Here is a 23,796-nt window from a genome sequence, read left to right as displayed (position 1 = left end):
GGCTTTTTCATTCAATTAATTTCCATTTCGTACCCTTTAGCCAGCACCTCGTCAACTAAGGTGTGCGTTTCTTCTACCTTTATCCTGTGTATCAAATACTTATTTTATGCAATAAAATGCAAATTAATTACTTAAAAATCATAATGTGATTTTGTGGAATTTTGTTTTAAATTCCGTCACTCATTGTTGATGAGTACCCATGATAAAAATTACAGACATCTAAATGCTTTGTAAGTGGGAAATCTGCAAAATCGGCAGTGTATCAAATACTTGTTCTCCCCACTGTATCTGTAAAATGTATTTAGCCCAAAGTGCTTTGTCATGTCACTCCGGCCCATCCTACATCATCATTTGTCGACTGTGGCATAGAAAATGGAACGCTGCAGTAAATAGACTGATGTCCTGGAACCCCTTTAATGGAGCAATTTGGCTGCCATTTTACCTGGGACCTGTTCTAAATCAGCTACAAAAGAAAATCAGGGTAGAAGTGTAATCTTTTATTTTTATAATGGTTATATTTCCTTGATGTTATAGAAAAAAACACTCAAGCAGTATTTGATTCCATTTGCAATGCATCTTATGTAGCTCAGGCCTCAGTTTAAATTCATGAATATGGACGATACTTTATTTGCTCTATGCTTGTTGTACTGTACTTGTTGAACGACACAGTTGAATCTAATCTAATAATGCTAACTCCAGACTGAGACAGGTGAATAATAGCTTGTCGTGAAAAAAGACTCCATGGGCCTCCAAGAACAACTCAGGTTAAGCAAATGTGTGTGTGACTTAGTGACAGCAATGCCTTCCATCATAACACCTGCAATGCTACTCATTGCAACATACTCTGCTGCTTCTACAGAAAAAATGTGTTAAAAAAAAGACTAAAAATACGATTTGTCCTTTTATTTAATAAACACAGTATGATCTGTTCAGGCACATATAAGTTATATTAAAACGTACGGAAGATTTGACCCACAGAAAGTAATTAGTACGGCTACAGGTCAGTACAAATGAAGAACAGCATCCAATAAAAAAAAGAAATAGAAGACATTGCTGCCGTGTGGCTACAGCTCCTATGAGGGGGAATAGAGAGAAAGGGATTGGAATTAACATTACCATACATTATGCAAAAAGAATCATGTTAAATTATGTATTGACATTATAAATTAGTACCACATAGGGACACACCGATCCATAGCAGGCAAATAGAGATGGCTGATAACCTTTCTGCTGGATAGGCCAATCACAGGCTGTTACAGATATACAGTATATTGGCATATTCACCTACTATGGTTTGCGGGGGGTGGAGAGTCAACGTTTTCTTACTTAATAGGCCTATTCTTTTGACGCAGTAAGCATATTATTGCTGTTGAATCATTAACACGAAATGTGATAGACTTAATGCATACATAATAAATGTAAGTATATCATAAATAATAAGTTGGTCCAAACATGCCAGCACCAAATAGCTGTAGACAAACATGCACATCTTTAACACACCCTGATTGCTATGGAAAAACACTTGCCTATCATCAACTGTTTTAGCATTTAGCAAGATCCATGACATAAGGTTATTGATCAATTATTACACATTATTAAACTTAAATAAGAACTAATAAAGAAAATAAGTTGAACAAGAACCAAAACAGGATTGTTTAATGACATGGGAATAGGAAAAAAATTGTGCAGCCTATTGTGGTTGACAATAATTTATATAAAAAAGCTAACCATTTTGGCTAAATTGTGTAACTTCAGTAATCGGCTGATCACCTATTTTAAGCAAACAACAGCCAATCCCAATTGCAGGCCAATTGATCGGTGCATCACTAGTTCCACATTTTCAATATATAATGTGCATGGACTTAGACAAGTTTTAGAACACATCAATTCTTTCAGTTTTTAATGAAATTCAAGCATTGGAGGAGGAAGCGTGATGATCTGGGGCTGTTTTGCTGGATCCAGAGTCGACAAGCACAGAATGAGTGGCCATCAAGCTGGAGTGAACTGGACAGAAGGGTGAAAGCAAAGCAACCTACAAGCACATCACAGTTGTGGGAACTACTGCAACGGTGTTGGGAAGAACTTCCTGAAAAATATTTGATTTCCATTGTACAAAGAACGTCACAAGTGTTTTTGGATTGTTAAGTCTGCAAAAGGTGGCTATTTTTATGAATAAAAAATATAAAATACATTTTGTCAAACAAAACAATTCCATGATTTTGTGTCCAATTGTATATTTGCTCTATTCTTTAATTTCAGAATACATTAAGCCATTGAACGGTGTGAATTTCATTAAAAACTGGAAAAATTTAGGTGTTCTGAAACTGTTGACCGGTAGTGTATATACTGACCTTCATGTTTCTCTTAAGTAGATATGGTGTTCTCAAATCATTCTGGCAGTTCGTGTACGCCATACCAAGCCCCGTTCCTAAGCCAAATGTGATTGGCCAGGTGCGTCCTGTGAACAGAAACATATATCCAAACTATTTTCTCTTGTATAAATATGTACTCATAGTATTTGATCTGTAATATTTGTATTCTATTTCCTAGGCCGGGAATGAGATAATGTGATCCGGAAAGTTTTCCCATCTTTTGCATCATCGGTCTGCACCCATAGATAATGTTCATCTCTCACTATTGTTAATAGACCAGGTATTTATACATGTATAATTTGCCTGAATCGCAACCAGTGTTTATTAAACAGGATTTTGATGAGCTAGGTGTCTACTTCCTTAAAGCTTATGCTCAAAGAAACGTTGCAAGACCACCACATTGTTTTTGACCATTATGACCACAACTACAGATGTTATGAAACAACAAATGCTGTTGCCCATCAGACTTCATTTGATGTCATGCTTAAGCAACATCATATTAGCCATGGGAAGCTTTAATTCACTTTAAATGTACTTTGAAACATTAGCTTTAAGTTAGTTTAGCCACAGCTAACAAAAATGTGTGATGGTCACTTATTTTGTAATGGAAAAATCTACTTCAAATATGGAGTTGGGTTCAGGTTATGCTCATGATTTTCTTCAAACATTTCTTTGCAGTGACAAAAATTTGTCATGGCGTTTAAAATAACTGAATAATGGATTACTTAAACATATTTTAAGTGAGAAACAATCGAACATCAAATAAAAATAAATGCAAAAGACAGCTATTTTCGACTCACGTTTGAAGAATACAACAGAGAACACAATTCCCAAGCCCAGGCCCGCACCTATAAATGAGATGGGGAGAAATGTTCAGATAAAATATTTAAGAAAGGTAGCATACCCTACCTGAGCTCTTTGTTCTGCAACCTTCGGTTTCTTGGCCATTCCTCCCCTATGGGAGAGCAACTCCCCACGAAGCCCAGTCAGTGCTTCTCCATCCTAGCCCCCCCAGCAGTGGAACCAGCTTTCGGTTGAAGCTCGGACAGCAGAGTTCCTGCCCATATTCTGGAAAAATGCTGAAAGCCCCGACCATTGCCTTCTTTTAATGAATGCTTGTTATCTGGTGCTCAGTAGGAAAACTGCTTAAAATATAGTGTTTGTTCTCATTACATTTTAGTAATTTAGCAGACATTCTTATCCAGAGCAACTAACAATAAGTGCATTCCTCTTCAGGTGTCTTGGAAAACCAACATCTGACAATCATAATAAGTACACTTTACTTCATCCAAGCCATTAGTGGGCAAAGTCAGTGCCAGAGAAATCAAAGTCCATTTTTTTTTCATGTGAAGGATGTGGGGGAGGATACACAAGTTAATTAAGATACTCATCAGAGGTAGGTTTTCAGACAGTTTTGGAAGATTGGCAGGGACTTTTGCTATCCTGGCTTTAAGGGGAGATTTGTTCCACCATTGAGGTGCCAAGACAGAGAAGAGTTTTGCCTTGGCTGAGCGGGAGCTATAAGGGTTGGGTGGCCAAAAGTCATGAAGTGGCAGATTGGAGTGCACGGGCACGGTGGTGAGGTTTAAGCACAGCCTGCAGGTAGGTAGGTGCTGCCCATGAGGCAAACGCCATGGTCTTGTAGCGGATGTGAACTTCTACCAATGGAGCTTGTGGAAGAAAGGAGTGACATGGGTGAATTTGGGAAGGTTGAACACAATACGGGCTGCAGCATTCTGAATATGTTGCAGGGGCTTGATGGCACAAGCGGGGTGCCCAGTCAACAGTGTGTTGCAATAGTCCAGACCGACGATGACAAGTGACTGGATCAGAACCTCAGCCACTTCCTGTGTAAGGTAAGGTCATATTTTGCAGATAAGCGAGTCACTGCTTTGATGTTCGCAGAAATTAAGTTCATTCAATATTATCAACATCATCTAGATGATATCTTCGACATCTTGGATTTTCTGCCATTCTGAATTTTGTGAAAAATGCTTCAACCTGAATAGTATCAAAGGACCCATATTTACAAAGTATATGCAATCTATGGACCACGACCTGTAAAATTACCATACCCCAGGCCTGTAAGTCAACAAACATGGCCGCTACTGTCCAATGAAACTGCCCATAAGTGTGGTCTGGCATGATTGGTCACCACTCCAACATGGAAAATTATATAATATTACTTGGTACACTTACAAATGCCAGGGCATAAATACTGCAAGCGGACAATTCCAACGTTATGGATGTGACATTTGCATACAAAATCAAGAAACTGCCTCAAAGACATGACTTATAAAGCCTAAAAGACCATTTGCATTCATTTACGTTAACGGAAAAACAAAACCTCAGTATGGACGTGACAGATATTTTGTGTAAAACAGTCCATGAATCGTAGTCTTTAGGAAAAATGTTAATAGCCAATTTCAAAGGCTTGACTGCAAGCCTTTGAAATTAAAACAAATATTAAAAGATGAATATATACACATTTACTTTAGAGAGGAATGTCCATACGAACAGGAAAATAATTTATACATATTGCCACACAGCAGTCTAATTAACATTGTTGGATCCTGAATGCATTTTAAAGTGGTCTTAATGAACAGCTCAGTGCCCTTAATTGTTTCTGTGGTAATTATTACAGCCATCTACGTGGGTAGCATAGTGAAAATCTAAACTAGCTTCTTAGAACAATTATTTTCTGATAGTTTGATATATTTAAATGAATTATTTTATTAGGAATCATCAAGTGGTTTGTATCTGGATGATGAAATAACTGAACTAAGCCTGTACCAATCATTATCAGGTTTAATATCATACATATCTTTCTAAACCTAGATTGTGGGAAGATAAATTCTGTCAAACTGCAACAACCTCCTAAGAGATATACAGTCTTTGTAGTCTAACATGGAGGGTTTCTCTATAACGCAAGAAAATAAAAAGGTTAAAAAGAAATTAACATGACAATGTACACATTCGTGGTCATAGTTTAATTTTAGACTTTTAGTTTTTTATGCTCATGTTGACCTTACTGCGGAGTTGTCAAGCATGATGCATTCGACCACACGGTGGCGATATTGAACTATAAATTTTGCATGCTTACCCCGTTTAAAATAGCCTTAAAACGTCTGTTTCTCCACAAGGTCAAATGCATCCATATTTGCCAATAGGACCCATTAGCTCCACCTTGAGGGGTTTCAGCCATTTTGAATGTGAAAGTCGTTTTACTCTTGGCCAGTGCTAGTATGAATCCATTATGAATGTGAAAGTCGTATTACTCTTGGCCAGTGCAAGTATGAATCAATTTACTGCATTTACCTTTGAATAAGAGCATCTGCTAAATTAGTAAAATGCACACAACCGCGGCTTGTTGCCGGGACCAGTATTGGCAAAGAGTTGAATGTCTCCGCTTAAACACATCAAAAGAAAAGTTAGCTACATTAATACATTTCATTCAGCCAGAGTAATCTACCACTTTCACATTTTAATTAATATCCAATAGCTTAACAAGCATCAGTCAACTCTTATACCTCTCTAGAATAACAAACAAATCGACATATTAGTTATAAACAGACCTACAACATTTTATTATCAGGGAAAGCAAAAAGTAATCCCTACCCTAGGTAACTACATTACCGTTCATCTACAAACTGATTTATTACCAAGTTTGACAGTGCAATCTGCAAGGCATCGATCCAGCTTTTTTTGCAGATCCTTTTCAGACATTATTAGCCTTTCGCTTGCTAAAAATGTCAAACGCAGTCGCTGGACTTCGGGGCCGTAACCTAAACCATCCTCTTCTTCAGTATTATGGCTGGCTGTAAGGAATTTAAAGGTGCATGGCGCCACCTACTGTATGGATGTTAAAAGTCATTACTTTTATGATGAATACAACAAAATCCACCATTTTAACAACAAGAATCTATAGACAACTGGGCATCAACTACCGCAACTTGATGTTCCTTCATCAACAATTCCACCTGCCTCCGCATAAGACACCTTGACAGATACTCGCTATTTCTAACGTTTAGTTTATAGCTGAAGGCTACTATTTCAAATGCACAGCAATGCCGTCCACAATGAGCGCATTGTGCTGTAGCCTACCGCAGCTAGCACTGGAATGGAGCCCTTAAAGATCCATTCCAAGGGCAAGGTACTTTTTATCCGAAAATCTTGATGCGAGTTTGCCTGGATATTATAACATTTCGTTCACTTGCTTGTTTGTTATTTACGGTCAGTGTGAGATAAAACTGCACCCCTAAGACGCCCACTTACTAACTACTACTCTTCAAGATACAAAGTTGCATCCGGGGAAAAAAAACATTGCCACAGATCCAAGTGCAGAAGATTTCTGATCTGTGGGGTTTTTGGCTTGTACTCAGGTCAAAACAATTGTTTGAAAATTTAGCAGCAATTTCACACGTTACTTGTAACTAGAATTACCAGTATTCCTTAGCAAACATTACACGACATACTGTAGACCTTCGTTGTGTTTTTCATGGTGTGCGTCTTTTTAATGAAAAGATCAGTTTCTAAAATGACTTTTTATTGAAAGTTTTTTCTTATTGGCTGCTTTGTTCAATATATGCATCTAAACCGCGTTTAAGTAAGGTTTCCATTTCTGGCGTCAAATGTGTTCAATGTTCGGTTAATATGCAGAAATGAAAGTTTTAAATAAAAGCAGTTGATTAATCTTTTTATATATTATGGTGTGGCTAATGTTTGTCCTTGTGTATGACTGTCAATGAAAAAACAAATTATATAGTAAAATGAATACTGCACCACAATATATCACAATATTGAGTCAAATTACCGCTAAACAAAAACATCACATATAGGCTTAGGCTAATATCACATGGTGAGGTCCCAGACAATTCCCAACCCTACCATTCAGCAGTTAATACTAACAATATTAACCATTTGGACAATTGCTAATTATTGTAATAATTACATGATGTAGTAAGGAATCGACAGCCTTCTCTAGAATATGTTATATCCATTGATTTGATTTACAACATTAAGCAGCAAAAATGTTTTTATAACATGTTTTCTATGCTGGTCTACCAGCTTCATGGAAGGCTGTCTTTTCCATATCAAGAAATATTAGTAGCAAGTTCGGCATTAGGTAACCTAGGTGAGTGCATTAAATTGATGAGAAATTAAAAAAAATAAAACCGAATACGAGTTACAGTTCAGTATGAAGCCAGTTTAATCCTAGTGGATTAGTTTGCCCACTTAAGTACTAAACCTACTGGCCATAATCTCAGGCAATATCTTTTGGTCTGTGTTGAGGAGAGAAATCTGCCTTTATGAATCTACCTTCTCCAGAATTCTCCTTGGTGTCCGTAGCTGTACACTGAAAGCTGTGGCTTGTTACCTCGGCACTGCCATATCCAATACAATGGGTCAGATAATTCCATCAATACAATGTGCTCACACTGCAGTACAAGATTGAAAAATAGAGTTGACCAGCACAAATGTAATTGTAAACATTTGCAAAATGTGATGAATTATTTGAAAATCAGTCTAGCAGCCATGGCTTTGAGTGTGCAACAACAGACCACAATATATGACCGCAAAGTCTAAATGTATTAACTGAATACTGACCACAAACGTTACAAAAATCATGGTTTTGTCAGACACTGCGGCCCTGAATTCCATTACAAATTTGGCTCCCAGTGGCTACAAATGCAGCTTTGTTTTCAGGGCATATGTTAGAGTTCTTGTACTGTTCTCTATGTCCATAAAAATATTTGAAAAACAGAGGATAAGGTGTGCATGACGAGAATATGAAAACCCTAATTTTACATGACCAATTAATTCTTTAGTGACCATCTCCTGTTTACTTGATTATATATCTATTTGTATTTCAAAATTTGTAATTGTACTTATGTGGACTTTATTTTTTCCATTTTATTTAAGTGACTGCATGAAGGAGCTGAGGTACAAGCATTTTGCTACACGTGAGAACATCTGTTTTAATGTCTGTGTGACCAATAGAAATGTATCAAATAGTCCTTAAGTGGCACATAACATACAAATACACATTGATAATCTGCTAGAAGCAAGTGTGACTGAACAGTTGTGAAAACAATCAGGGCCAGGGCAAAACAGACTCACTATGAAAATGTAAAGATCATGGCATAAAAAGCAAATGGGATTGTCTTTGGCCCATACAAAAGTTTACCTGCTATTTTAAGACTGTTGCTGAGATCTCCTTTACATTGGTTCATTGGGCAGCAGGAAGTACCTATTCTGATATTTTTTCAGTGATTGCATCAATCACATCCAGCTCTGAACTAGACTTGATATAAAAAGATCTGAAGCATTGTACCAGTCAGCAGGGAGAGATGTGCTTTTTAAGCGCAGCCTTGGAGATACTGTATTTATTAAATGGCAAAGAACACCACAAATAATGGACTTTGTCTTAAAAGAAAGGGTTGACCTGAGGTGTAGTCAACCCTTTCTAGTGGTCCTGGGGGTGACGGTTCTTCCCCACTCTCTATGGACATCACTGATAGGTTCCTGGTTGGGCTGTTTCCTCTGTTGCTTGTTGGCTGGAATCTTGCTTCTGTGGCCTCACAGAACTCTTACTAATGGTCAGTAAATCTCGAAGCTCCTTGTTTTCAATCTAAATGGATGAGAAAATTGTTCAAGGTGCTGGGTTAATTAAAAATACAAAATGCTGCCAAACTGGCACAAGTCAGAACATACTGCACATAATACATCTAATATGAAGACAAGCCTGTAGGGGTAGTTTACCTCTAGCTGTGCTAGCCTCTCTCGCACAGAGCAGTAATGCTGGTCATCCACCTGAACAGCTCTTCTCATCACCTGACCCATCTCACATATCCGCTTCAGTTGGCTTTGCACTTCCTGTATGGTTATCCAAATTCAGTCAAATAAATCATTACACATTGTTAATGGGCAATTAATGTGAAGTTATAGTTTTTCCCCCAGCATAATAATTTATGAACAAAAAAAGCAAAATATAATCTTGTTACTGTGAATCTCTATGTGCTCTCCTCTGTTTTGAACGGCATTTCAATACCTTTTGAGTTTAGCCATGTCAAAATGGGGAACATGTCATAAGGTGTAACAGTCAGAGGTTGAATTTGAGAAACGTTGTAAAGTCATGTAATTCATAACAAGACAGTACATGTTTTACTCCAGCATTCATTTACAAGGGTATGTTATGATATTATTAAATACAGTCTACATAACATATTTACCAAGGAATAATTTTCTTTTAAATACTATTTTTCCCATGTTTTACAATTTTACTAGATTATTTTTCTCCATATGTCATAATGACATCAAAGCCTATACTGCAGTGCAACCTTCAATCAGCAGCAAGAGGACAAAGGAGATATCAAAAGTATTGTCGGCAAGGCCATCTTAACATCTATTTAAAAACAATGAACATAATGTTTTCATAGTCTTTTCATATCAACAAACCACTTAACAAAATAAAATGCATTAATATGACCATAAAGAGAATTAGACAATGCACGCAACTCTCTCCTTACTTAAAAAGTTTATACGACTATACAACCCATTACATTACATTACTATGTAAGGTATTGTTGGCAGAATAGATTAATGCAATTCTATAAATTAAATTAACTTCTCAATATATTACCTGGTAGTCCAATACATTGTTTCCTGCCTTCAAACATTAGGTATTTTGCACTGTTTCAATTTAGACTGTGCAATATTTTGGACACAACTGATAAAATAAGCCTGGGAATGTAAAAACTGTTCAACTTGTGAAGGCAGTGATGATCACACCAGTAATAAAGTGAGTAGCTGATACATTCTTTTAGCCAGCCAGCTCTTTATACAGGTAGCCAATAATATTAAGCCTAGCTAGCAAGTAGGAGGAAATTTTATCCTGTTTTTTGGTGGCTACAGATAGATATTTCCAGTTGCGTAGACTAAATTAATAGGGGCCATTTGGTTAGCAAGCCATGTAGAAATTTGAATTACTTTATTAACCAGACCCATTATATTAAATGTAATTCATGTTATCATTCACAGGTAACATCTCTCGTCAATCAAATGCATTGGTATTGGTTTAATGGGCAACGCAAAAGACTGGTTCGTTTCCACTGTTGTCATTTTGACCAGGTTTGTTGCTAATGAAATTTGACTGCTATTTACAAACTAGTTTGAAATAAAATGTTTGTTAACAATGTAGAAAAAATACAAACAAATCAAATTAGTGGCTGCACGGTAGGACATCTTCACAGGACTTAACATGGAGATAAACATAATTTCTGATTATTAGTGACATTAGTTAGTAAACAAAAACTGTGAAGATCGTGAAAATGAAATAGTTAAAGGAGAACAACAGTCACATGATCATACATCAGAAAGGTCAAACATTGCAAATAAATTATTGGTAAGAAAATAAAAGAATGACAACTGATTGTAGCCCATTAAAATACAGCAGTGCATTGCCCTCCCTAAAGAGGTAAAGGTGTGTACCTTAGCATGGTCCTCATGAAGGCTAAGAACTGGCTTTGTGTCCAGCTCCTTCTTTTCCATCATAAGCTGTAGCATTTGCTTGCGGTATCTACCCATGATCAACTCAAGCGCATACTGGTGCTCCTCCAAAGAAAGCCACAGTTCTGCAGAGAGATAAAAGACATTAACGGTCATATCTGAGCCTCAAAGGTATGACACACACATATAAATGTATAATCCAACCCCAGAAACACAAATCAATAAGATCATACACTTGGTGAAATCCTATGTTCCATCAGGTATTAAAATAAAATAATGAACAGTGCTCTGCATAATTACTGGAACACTAGGTAAAGATGAAGAAAAAACTAGGGCTGATACCATTCCTTCGATTGGTCGATTGTTTGGTGAGTAGGCTGTAGGTCAACTAATATTTTATTAGTTGAGCAGTCACATGGCCACGTAAAACCTATCATATTCCAGCCTATATCAGTCCATTGCTGAAGGCACGGGAATGGCATATACATCACTTTAAAAAATCTATGTGCAACTGACATTTTATATGCTCATATTATGTAAGAAAAATGGTGCAACTCTAATAAAAATGATCAGGTTTTGTTTACACAGTTACTGTCTTCAGATCCGAAATAAAAGTATCCAGTGTGCGCCATTTAATTGATGCACTTTGCTGTTGTGCAAGTTAAACAAAACATTTTAATTTGTACATGAATTTCACTTCTAAAATATGTAACAACAGGGCAAACATGAGTGATGTGGCAGAAATATGCCATTACTCAAAAAGTACCATCTGTAAATACATTTGTTGGACCAAATTACTATGAGAGTGACCAAGCTGCGATGCTGGAACACTTTTTGTTGTCAGATTAAACTAACACAGAGCTTTTTGCCAAAACTCAAAGCTCTGGGGTGCAAACCTAACACTTCCCACCTGTCAAGATGGCATCATGCTGTGGGAATGCTTCTCATCTCATCATGGACTGGGCATCTTGTTAAAATTAATGGAAGAAAACCAATGTCACCTTGCAATAATTTATTGCGAGTTTCCGTGTTTCAGCAATGTAAACGTACCATTTGTAAATCAGTAAAAATCTGAGAATTGCTCAGCGCTTTGAAGATTACAGAAATCTGTGGTTTTGGTTTGGTTGGGTCAAAAACAAAAAAAGGCAGAGGGATCACTGCATTTCTCTGGACCCTAAATCTCTCCTTTAACAAAAAGATGAAACACTGTACATTTTACAAAATAAAATTCTTCAATATTGCTTGCGGAATCCACTCTTTGTTTCTGAAAGATTAGACTGCTCTTCCAAATCAACTTCAGGTACTGCTAAATATAGCTGCGACAATCTTGACTAGAATGAACAAATGTGATTACATTACTCCAGTACAAGCACTGGCTGCATGTTAAGGCTAGAGCTTACCTACAAAGCATTACCTGGACTTGCTCCTATTTCTCACTGAATTGGTCCTGCCATACATGCCCATATGTTCGCCATGGTCACAAGACCCTCCTTAGAAGGGTCTGTTTATTAATAGAAACTAATAAACAGTTGGAGGCAGGGCTTTCTCTCATAATTATTGCATTGTGTTGGAATGATCTGCCAATTGATGTGGGGGAGACAGACTCAGTGTCAACATTTAAGTCTTTACTGAAGACTCATCTCTTCAGTCGGATCCATGATTATGTTTATTTTGGCCCAGGGGCAATGGATTAACCAACCATCATTGCGGTCTATACCAGACAGGCTCCCCTCTCTCCTCTGGGTATCTTCTCTACAATACTATTACAGGGGCTTAGTAATTGGCTTACATGTGTTACCCCCAAGCCATCCCTAATGCTTGTGTGATGGGAGAGAACTATGTGGGCTGTACTCAGCCCTGTCTCAGGGTGGTTTGTGGTCAATGTGTGTCTCTTTGGTGTGTCTGGTGCTTGGATAAGTGGGTGTAGCCATTTCCTGCCATGTTGGCCCTGTTGGCCCAGGCTTATCAATCGACACGAACACAGTGTCTCCAGACCCCATTGTGTCTCAGGCCCCAGTTTTACACTCATATCTTTTGCTAGATAACCCCTGCTGTTAATGCCCACAGGCCACCTGGTTGTCCCTGTCTTTGTCCACCTGGTTGTGAGGTTGATCTGGATTCTGCCTAGAGACCCATTTTCTGTTTACTGACACTGGTCATCTGAACATGCTAAGATACAAACTTGATGACAACTCCTGTGTTAATGTGTATATGCTGCAGTTTCTAATTAAGCATTTGGCCATTACATTGTCATTACTCTGTCATTATTAACGTAATTATTTATGCAGCCTATCTACTTAAAATGTGTAGTGGGTAACTGGACTGTATTGAAATAAATAATGACAACCGAGCAATAAACCCAGGCGCACATTTTCTCTTTTGTTGCACTTATGTACAATACTGAAAGATCCAGAAAAGTTCAGATCCTCAGACGAGGCCAAAAGTTTTTTAAGATAAGAACATGTCTAGTTGTTATTAGATTTCTATTACTTACTTTATTGGAAGATAAAGATAGCTTTTCAAGATAGTTAAAATTGATGGGCTAAAATAAAACAATTGTGAGTAATTAATGTATTTAGACAACGTTTTCAGGACTGTCTGGGAAGTGGAAAACTAGTTTTCTGGCCAGAGAGGAAGTCATATTTTCTCCAACAATGGCAGAATATAAGCTTACAATAATTAAAACGGGATTTGTGCCTTGCCTCTGTTTTCTTGCTGCAGCTCCTTTATTTGGGTATTCTCTTGGGTTAGCAGGATGTGAGGCTTGTGTTTTGACAACTCCAGCATCTCAGAACTTTCCTCCATATACTATGGAAACAGTGGACACAGTGAATGAAATCCAAGGCACCACTCATCTATATACCATTGACAAAAAAAACTAGATGCCTACCCAGCAACCTTAGTTACCTTGTCTGGAAGGGCATTCCCAACCTCCCTCATGCCTTGAACCCTCTGGCTAAGAGCTCCTGACTGCTCGATTAGTCCTTCCGCGGCCGTGTCGTGCTCTTTGAGACGCTCAAGTAGTGTCCTAGCATCGCCAATAACCTTTTCCAGTGTGCACGCCATAGCCGCGTATTTGATTGATTGCAAACTGAACAAACACGATATTAGCAACCTAACTTTTAACTAGCAACAAATAGCCAATCTTGCCTAACTAGCTAGTGTAGCGCAGAAGTACCAAGTGAACTAGATAGCTACATGTAGCGTAACTTATTGGCTACCACAGATTTGTGGAAAGATTAAATACTTGCTTTGCTAATACACATAGGCAAACATGAGTCGGATCAAGTATTTTGTTAAAAACTAACACCAAATAATCAAACAAACTCCCTGACCAGGATTTTTTTTTTTACTGTTTTCGTAATTAAAACCATTGGTTAAACATCACTTCCGCTTGTAGGCAAGGTTGTGTTCAAAATAGTAGTAACGTTGTACGGCATTGTTAAACATTTTCGACTTGAACGATGTCCGCAATTACAAAATATTTATTAAATAACCAGAATTATTACATACATTATAATACAGTAAGGTACACACTTTTACAATGATGTAAAACTGAAAGGTTCTAGGTAACCACAAGGCAAACAAACATGCCATTTAAAATATCATACAGAAAATTATTTTAAAGATATAAACACATATGTAAGTAGAAGGTATTAACAGAATGGAATATATAGACCCTGTAGGAATCAATTCTTAAATACCTGACCCTATTATTTTCCAATCAGGATGATGAGGCGGCGCCCTGAACAATACATTACGTGAATCACAACCCAACCCCGATCGTCTATACGCTTGCTTGGAGTTGCCTCTATGGTGATGTGAAAATCAGAGGGTGATTTCCACAGAGTATCTAGGGGTTTAATAAACGGATCAACTTCGGGACGCACTTCGATCTACAACTAATGGTCCATGTTACTTTTTTCCCTGTCACAAGTATGAAATTCTAATTTTTTGGAGGACAGGTTTTTTGGAGGGATTTACCAATATATTTTGGATTTGAATATAACCTTTGTTCCCAGGTGCAAAGTAGCTGCTGAGTACCAAACAAACTCCTGCACCCACTGATTTCAGGGGCTCTCTTTACTACTACACATACAGTGCAGTGTCCCATAATTGTGGCCCCTCATTCCCTCCCTCAGGGAACAAATAATATATTCATTGCTCTTTCAGTTAGTTACTTTTGTGCCACAGTGGCAACAATACACAATACATAATACATAGGGCCGGAGGAAAACACACCCTAGAAGGACAGACACCACCTTGAAAATGCAGAACAAAAGACACAAAAAAATTGTCACAGAATCCCCCAGTCCGGTCCAAATAATAAAAGGAAACAACTGTATAGATGTTGTATGTCAGTGGACACAAATGAGGAATAAAAGGAGGTCGAACACCAGACCTGATAGGTCCTTCGCACCATTGGCAAAAAAGCCTGATAGGGTGCAGCAAAACCCTGGAGTCATTGACTGCAAACAAAGTGCAAGAAGAACAGGTGGAACAGTACAACACCAGAGATGACATAATTAAGAGCATGGGTTGGTAAATTTTGTTTGAGCATTGTCTTAAGGTAGGGAGGGGCAACTCCCCTTGCTGCTCTGTAGGCAGCAGGTAGGCAAGCATCCAGGTGTTGTAGTGAATGTGAGCTTCAGCTGGAAGCCAGTGGAATGGCCAGTAGAGTGAGGTGACAGGAGACCATGGGAAGGTTGAAAAACATGGAATGCATCTTTAAATAATGTTGGGAACAACATAACATTACAAGTGAGAAAAGGTCTGACATTATTGGTCTTGATAATTTACATCTGGATACTGGATTTTTAGTGTTTATACTTTTGATAGAGTGTCAGATTCAAGTAATAATCACATGGGTTGAGAAGGGTGAAAAGGTTAATCACAGGGGTCAATATAATTAGTTTTTTTTTAGCAAAGCATTCATCATTTAAAACAGAAGATCTATTATGCTTTATTTATTCAGGGGAATCCCTTTGAGACCAGGGTCTCTGTTTCAAGGGTGCTCTGATAACAGAGAGTGCGAGAAAGCGAAATATATAGAGAGGGGGGAGAATCAAGAGATAACATGCCTAACAGAACACCAGATAAGATATGCTGACCCTAGCCCTAATCCTAGACAGACTAACCCAAAAATAGAGACTGAGACTGTTGCCTCATCCAAAAGGGAAATATTCTCCTCAGTGTTGGTATAGTGTTGTTATTGTTGTTTTAATGTTTTTCGAGAACCTAAAAAAGAACATATAAAAACGAATTCGATGTTTAAAAAGTTTACATTTTGTAAAGATGCAGCAGGATTGTTGGCCACGGGTTTTGCAAGCGGCGCTGTTGAGCCAAAACGGGTCCCCGAAAATGTGTCACTATAAATGCGTCAATATGTACCCCATTTCAAAGAACACTTGCTTTCAAACCTGGGATTTCATGGCTAATTAAAATATGATAGTATGATTCTCCTTAAAAATTATTAACATGTAAAAAACAAATTACATATCCAGCAAAAAGGTGAGGCTTAAAAAAACATTAGCTAATGTCCCAAACTGCATCTTTTGTTCTTTGAATAAAACTTTAATTTAACATTATAAAAAACTGTGAAGTAGCAGTTTTTCAAAAGAACTTTTAATTTGAACGAGAAATGCTATGGTCACGCGACCATAACGTCACCAAGCTTATTCTCGATTATCCCGTGTCATATGAAATCTCGCGGTAGGAACCGACTCCGATCACTACGTAATGTGCCGTGCTGCTTCTGGCGGCGCTGGTGACAGTGCTGAAAGCTGTTGGGGTGAGTTTTTGTTAAATTTATTAATTTAAAATCACGATTGAAAGGCTATTAATATGCGTATCTGTGATTATATTTATAGCATTCGAATGAGCTGTATCTATGTAAATGTAATCAAGAACCAAGTTCTTACCCTTCAAATCTTAGGCCTGGGCGGGGAAGTGTTGTCCTGTGTTTTTACTCGTCATAAATCAATACGGACACGTTATCTGTCTGTGGTGCTAGTTAGCTACTAGCTTACTTTAGCAAATGTTTCCACTTAATAATACACGCTAATGTATACACATTATATATTATTTCATTTTCTATAACCTACTGGTGTCCCCAGATTTTGTGACAGACGAGCTGATCCAACGACCGGATATTTGCTTTCTTGACTTGCACGAGCTTAGTTAGAAAGCGACTGCTAGATAGCCAAACACGAGCGGATTTTTCTGTCGCAGTTCCTTTGTTGTCCAGTGCCACATTACTTCGGGCCGGTGCTTACCACTTTTACCATATTGCCCTGACGAAGTAAATTGGTTATCTGAATTTGCACAAATGACATTTCTTGACTGGTGTTAATTAATTAGCTAAGCTCTCGTAAGCATATAACCAAGTAACTAGCGATTAAAATCTAGCACGTCGTTGCTTTATAGACAGGTGAATGTAACTAGCATAGCTAACGTCAAGTAGCTTACTAAGCTAGCGTTACATAGTTAACTAAATTATCGAATTCGTTATCTAAACATTGCATTTGACGACTTGTTACCAGTTAGGGTTTTGTAGCGAATTAACTCGCGTGCAGGTAGACATTGTTAGTAATCGCTGTGTACTTAACGTCACCGTACTCTCTGTTAGCCAGCAATGCAAACGAATAATTTTGGCCCGTAGGCCCTTGTTCAGTATTGCAAAGCGTGTTCTTTTCACATGGCTGCATTGAATAAAATGGCATTCCTGAAAAAGGCATGGCAAATGTATAGTTCTAGTTAACAGTTCTTGGCTAGTAGCGAATTCCATTATGTTTGCTAACTGTTTGTCAAATGAGTAACTTTAATGTTACTGCTTCTCATAACTATCGACACATTGTCCGTTAATTTTGCAGCTCTAGCCATCTGCTAGCTGACACACCGGTACATAGCTAGTTAGTTCTTCAACTACCAGTTGCCAGCTTGGCGCCTGAGAGTGGAGGGGTTATATAGAGAGATGCATGTTGTTGCCAACTTCAGCATGCACCCTGAATTTGATTTTAGATTTGATGAAACATCAAAACAGTAGGATACTTGGCAAGTAAGCTGACAAGGTAGTTGTGTGTGTCTGAACGAAAATGTGGTTATTCTGGAAAGCTATGGTTAAAGGCCAACCAGAGACTTTAGTGGATGGATAATGGTATGTTTAGTGCCGTCATGGGCACCCTAAATGTGCACCCCAAATTCATTTTGCATTTATTTTTCATATTCTCCTCTTTTCAACTAACCTGACTTTTAGGTTTATAAAATCATGCTTCAGTTAGACATTACAAATGTTATTTCTCAGCACTCCTTGCTAAATGGTACTTTAGTTGTTAACGTCCCATCACAACAGTGTAACCGCACAATTACATGCTGTAATCAGTCAACTGATTAGTGTTACATAGCCACACGTTAATGTAGTTCACGTCATAGACTGCATAATTGTACTGAAATTGGCTTCCACTGTTATCCACAGAAACCTTGAGGCTGTATACCAAGTATTTATCTTAATAGCTCCTTTACACCTTGTAATTTAATTTGACCCCTTTCATAACATTATTCTTGAATAGTCTGGAAGCCATGTTGAATGGCGCTCATTGCAAAACAGCCATGTCAAATTTGGATTCACGTGGTGCTGTTCATCGCATTTGTTTTCCTACTGCTGCAGTGGGGTCAATAATGCCAGCAATGCCCAGCCCAGGGGCTTGTCTCGACAGCCCAACTTCGTTGACGTGTTGTTCTTGTTAAGGTGCGCACTGTTGAGTGTTAGGATCAGTCTGTGTGACTTGCTTTGATCAGCGTGGCTCACATTATTACATAGGACTCCCTATTCAGAAACCGTGCCATATATATCGGTATGGCCAAAGCGACTTGTTTATTCACAGGACTTCTAGTCAGCTGACATTATGGGCTTTTTGCTGGAGCAGCTGAGGAAGGTCTAAATTTAGGACTGTTGTGCATGAATCTGGAGTTCAGTTCCTGTAAAAAGGAAATTACCCCGGGGACTCGGCTCACTGGTGGTTGTAACTGTTTCTCATGTATCACCAACAAATGTTACCACTCAGTAAATATCAGTTTAAGCACTTTAATACTTTTTTAAATCTGGAAAGTCCCCTTTGAAAACACTGCCAGATAGTACCAAGTCCTAGTGGTGACATCCCCAAATGAACCCATTTCTCAGCCCTCTATTTACAGTGCAATGTAAGTATTCCAAGTATGAGGTAGTGAAAATCGAGGGTGTATGGTCTTATTAGACCCTTTAAAACCACTTCAGAGTGTGCAAGTTCATCCTCCAGGCGCAGTGTGGAAGACTAGGCAGAATTATTGTTTTCGCTTGGACAATTTTATATATAAAGTAGGTAGATGGCCTGATTTATAACACATTTATTGTATTTTACATAGTTGTAAAACAAACTGCATTATCAGTTTGGGTGTTAATATCAGGCCATGTTCAACTTGGTAAAGAGTGCATTTCAAGTCTGGAACAGTGATGTTCAAGAAAGTACAGATTTGTAGCTTTTGGTTAATGAGTAATGGAACGTATAATGCTCCTGCTCGGCAGACTGACGGCCAATCACGTTCAGGTTCTTGTGTTAGGCCACAGGCTTTTTTTACCCACAATTCACTGTACTTCCTAGAGAATCGATTGTAATATTGGCAAAATATTATTTTTCCCCATAAAATGTAATGGAATTCCATTAGGCCAGTGGATTCGCTGGATGATTATGAAAGGGGTGAGTAAAAACCTCATACCCAATTAGACGTTTTGATTAGACATCATTCATGTTAGTCGCATTTTGACCTGTGCCAGTGATTTTCTTTTGGCGCCAGTCCAGTTTGCCACCAACAAAAAAATGTTGAGTACAGTGGGGTACATGTACAGTGACTTAATCTGATTTCTTAACTGATTTCTAAACTAATAATGTTTCTTTTCATCAACAGTATGAAGTGAAACGGAACTGAATTTTTTTGTACCATCCGCAACTGCTTCTTCAAGTTCAGATCACAACGAAGAAACAAATTCAAGAGAAACATCCCAAAACAAAGTCGTGTCAACTTAAGAAAAAGAGAGGATCACTTCGAAGGAAATTCTAGAAGCAACCAATCAAAGAAACAACCAAAGACACCAGATTGACGGCTGCCCAATCGAAACGCATACTCAAGAGAAGCAATCCTTTGCCAACTTTGTAAAATTGAGAATATTATAACTGATCTGAGACCAGAAGTTTGTGCCTACTCAACAGCTTTGACAAAGCACACGTCCCAACGCTGCTCCCAGCCCTCCTCATCCTCACCGCACCACCGACTCACCCTGGGGTGCACAGAGGGCTGCTATCTGCTAGTTTATTTTTTTCAGTTCCTTTAACTGTCTCCCCATCTCCTTCCTCTGTGTATCATCTTGCTGTGTTCATTTTGTTGATTTCAAGCAGTGTTTTTGCACCTGCGTTTGCCTTTTCTGTTTTTCTTTTTGCTTCATGCAACTCATATCTAGAACTTGTGCCGGAAACCTGTAACAATTAAGGTGTGTGAGAGCGAGTGAATGAGAGAGAAGAGAAGATCTGCTTAGGTGTTAGCGTTCAAGACAACTGCACATTTCAAGACACCACATCACGGTAGGCCCATTATACATTTTATTTAAAACCTTTACAGTATTCCCTGTTGTCTTATATTTCTATAACACATGTATGGAAAGGTGTTCTCTGTTTCACTATATGATCCAGAAGATGTTTTGCTCTGTGTAATGCTCTTATTTACATATCATTGACTGATTATTTGGGACTCAGGTATGCATGTGTTTGGAAAGTGCTGCATTAGTGTCAAATAGCATCTGATTCAGATATTTACTCTTAAGATGTTAACTCAAGTAAGCGAAATTTTTTCTTTTACTCTACGTTACTGTCCTATGACAGAACTGCAGGAAATTTGATTTATTTTATGAACGCAACTACCCTACTAAGTGCCCCACAATCTTTTTCTTGCTTGATTTAACAAACAATATGCTGCTTATGTACATGTGCACATCACATTCACTACCCCTTTGCCCAAAATATGAATATTGCCCCAAGACTAAATGTGGTGATATTTTAGGTCAGGGGTTTTCAAACTAAGTCCTGGGACCTACAAGTGTCTTCAGAGTCAACAAAAAAAATTGTAACAGCCCTTTGTCTCACTAAAATAGTTTTTTGGAAACCTTGAATGGCACTCCAGTGTCACTCCCGCTTGTCATCACAATACCAGGATTAGCTCAGGGGTGCTGCGGAGTGTGGTGCAATTGGCCAGCACTGTCCAGGTTTGAGGTCAGTAATCAAATATGGTTGGCTTGTGTGGTCATGCTGTAGTGACCTTTTAGCGGCTTGGGCGCCTATGAGGTCAAAAAAACTACTAGGCCAGTGTGCGTTCCTTCTCACACGTAATAAATCCCAGGCAAGACTTCTTCTTTCAATGAGGCGCTTAAGAACCAGCATCAGAATCAGGTGTACTTTGGAAGACTCATATCTCAAGATCGACTGTCTGGAGTCTGTTTGGACATGCTTCGGCAATGAAATTCGTACATAGCAGATCTGTACAAGAGGGTGGCTGCTTATGTGTTTTAAAACCGTGATGCAATACTCTATCACCTCAATTAGTTGTGGGAGTAATGATCACTACGTGGACAGTTTTATTTATTTATTTATTTATTTATTTTTTTTTTTGTTAATGCACTTGCTTCAGGAATTTATAAACTACCTTTTACAAGTTTGAGGTCACTTAGAAATGTCCTTATTTTCCGTGATAACACATTAAATCAGTTTGAATAGGATATACAGCAAAATGAATGGAAATAATGTTATTGAGTTTAGAAATAAGGATTATAATTCCAACTTTGCTTTGGTCAAAGAATCCTCAATTTGCAGTAATTACAGCATTGCAGACCGTTGACATTCTAGTCCATATGTTGGGGTAATCTAAAGAGATTTCACCCCATTCTTCCCAAAGCCCTTCCCACAAGTTGGATTTGCTGGTAGGGACACTTCTTGCGTACCATAGGGTCAAGCTGCTCCCACAACGTCTCAATAGGGTTGAGATCCAGTGACTGTCCTAGCCCCTCCATTATAGACAGGATACCAGTTGACTGCTTCCTCCCTAAATTGTTCTTGCATTGTTTGGAGCTGTGCCTTTTATTTGTCATTGTCCTGTTATAGGTAGAAATTGGCTCCAATCAAGTACCATGTACAGGGTATGGTCTGGCATTGCCAAATTGAGTGATAGCCTTCCTTAGTCAAGGTCCCCTTTACCCTTTTGCAAATCTCCCATTTTACAACCACCAAAGCACCCCCAGACCCCCACATTGCCTCCACCTTGCTTTGCAGTTGGTGTCAAGTGCTATTCCAGCATCTTTTCATTTGGTCTGTCTGACAAACATTCTTCTTTGTGATCTGAACACCTCAAACTTAGATTTGTCTGTCCATTACGCTTTTCAATCTTTCTCTGTCAAGTGCCTGTGTTCTTTTGCCCATCTTAATCTTTTGTTTTCATTGGCCAGTCTTTGCAACTCTGCCTAGAAGCCTGGCATCCCACAGTTGCCTTTAGACTGTTTATGTTGGCTGATGTTTTGAGGGTACTGTTTAATGAACCTGCCAGTTAAGGAGCTGTGAGGCGTCTTTCTCCAACTAGACGCTCTAATAATTTGTCCTCTTGTTCAATTGGGGCTTCACGCTCCTCTTTCTATTCTGGTTGGAGATGGTATGCGCTGTTCTCTAAAGGAGGTAGTACACAGCGTTGTATGAGATCTTCCGTTTCTTGGCAATTTCTTGCGTGGAATTGCCTTCATTTCTCAGAACAAGAAAAGTTCTTTATGCCCATTTTGAACCTGTATTCAAACCCACAATTGTGGATTCTCCAGACATTCAACTTGTCTAAAGAAGGCCAGTTTTATTTTTTCTTTAATCAGCTCAACTGATTTATAAAGATCAATTATCCTTTTAAAATTATATTCTTTGATTAGCAAACGCAATGTTCCATTGGAACACAGGATTGATGGTTGCTGATAATGGGCATTTGTACACCTATGTAGATATGCCATTAAAAATCATCCAGCTACAGCAGTCATTTACATCATTAACAATGTCTACATTGTATTTCTGATAAGTTTGATGTTCCTTTTCTATTGAAAACGAAGACATTTCTAAGTGACCCAAAACCTTTTTGAATGGTAGTGTAGCTGTTTTAAAATCGCCTAGGTACAGAGACATCACTAGGATCACAATACATTCGGGGCTTAGCCCTCCCGACCCGCCCGGGACAGAAAGTACAGCGTTTTGAATGTACATTTTGATGTACGCGATAGCAGCCTACACGTTTACATTGTCATAATGCACAATTTAATTTATAGAACAATAGATCACGGTGTATTTTTGTATAATTTTTTGGGTGAATTTGAGATCCAGGGCTATTCATAAAAGAACCCGGGGCTATAGCCCTGGATGCCCAGGCCTAATAATGCCACTGCCTAGGTAAATGATTGGGTAATTTTATTTAGGCCTTCAGGTGTACATGTAGCTACCAGACTGACTGACTGACTGTCTGAAAACGATTGGTAGTTGATCCTATGCGATTGGCTTAACATTTGAGGGTCCTTGACATGCAAGTTTGAAAACCCTTTTTGTGTTGTTTTTTTATTTTTTATTAACATGCACAGCAGCTCCCCCAATTCACAAATTCACAAAATGCTTTCAGGGAAAACTGGAAATCTAACCAAAATGGGGCATTTACAGTTTATTTTTCATTTGCCAAAGTTATACCCTGTATCTTTAAGAAACCTGGATTTCAGATGCGCTTTGTTTGGTTTAAACTGTGTAGTACAGGGCCTAAAATTATAATGAATGATATCTGCATTTACTTGATATGAATGAATCATTCTGAAACTTGTTTTGGGTCA

General features: G+C 38.3%; 3 protein-coding genes across 5 annotated transcripts in view; 1 reads left to right on the top strand and 2 right to left on the bottom strand.

The window, feature by feature from the left end:
- Window positions 1-888: 888 nt before the first annotated feature.
- micos10 (mitochondrial contact site and cristae organizing system subunit 10) lies at window positions 889-6,454 on the bottom strand. Its single transcript, XM_034296029.1, has 5 exons — window positions 6,320-6,454; window positions 6,035-6,221; window positions 3,173-3,220; window positions 2,352-2,458; window positions 889-1,073 (listed from the first exon to the last, which is right to left on the bottom strand). Exons 1-5 carry the CDS (start codon window positions 6,362-6,364, stop codon window positions 1,065-1,067), a joined length of 396 nt encoding a protein of 131 aa, XP_034151920.1. The 5' UTR covers window positions 6,365-6,454; the 3' UTR covers window positions 889-1,064.
- Window positions 6,455-6,989: 535 nt separating this feature from the next.
- On the bottom strand, window positions 6,990-14,252 carry sike1 (suppressor of IKBKE 1). The gene is made up of 5 exons (XM_010898798.4): window positions 13,788-14,252; window positions 13,583-13,688; window positions 10,863-11,005; window positions 9,135-9,248; window positions 6,990-9,003 (listed from the first exon to the last, which is right to left on the bottom strand). The coding sequence occupies exons 1-5, from the start codon at window positions 13,944-13,946 to the stop codon at window positions 8,884-8,886; spliced, it is 642 nt and encodes a 213-aa protein (XP_010897100.1). The 5' UTR covers window positions 13,947-14,252; the 3' UTR covers window positions 6,990-8,883.
- A 2,314-nt stretch (window positions 14,253-16,566) lies between these two features.
- The window catches only part of csde1 (cold shock domain containing E1, RNA-binding), a 30,874-nt gene continuing 23,644 nt past the window's right edge, over window positions 16,567-23,796 (top strand). For all 3 annotated transcript variants that reach the window (XM_010898796.3, XM_010898793.3, XM_010898794.3), the window contains exons 1-2: window positions 16,567-16,671; window positions 19,821-20,491. The gene's annotated coding sequence lies outside the window, so the exon portion shown is untranslated. The remainder of the gene's footprint in view (window positions 16,672-19,820; window positions 20,492-23,796) is intronic.

This window comes from Esox lucius, chromosome 12 (assembly GCF_011004845.1).
Source record: "Esox lucius isolate fEsoLuc1 chromosome 12, fEsoLuc1.pri, whole genome shotgun sequence".
NCBI lineage: Eukaryota > Metazoa > Chordata > Actinopteri > Esociformes > Esocidae > Esox > Esox lucius.
The sequence above is the reverse complement of the archived record's forward strand: the minus strand, read 5'-3'. Positions and strand labels throughout refer to the sequence as shown.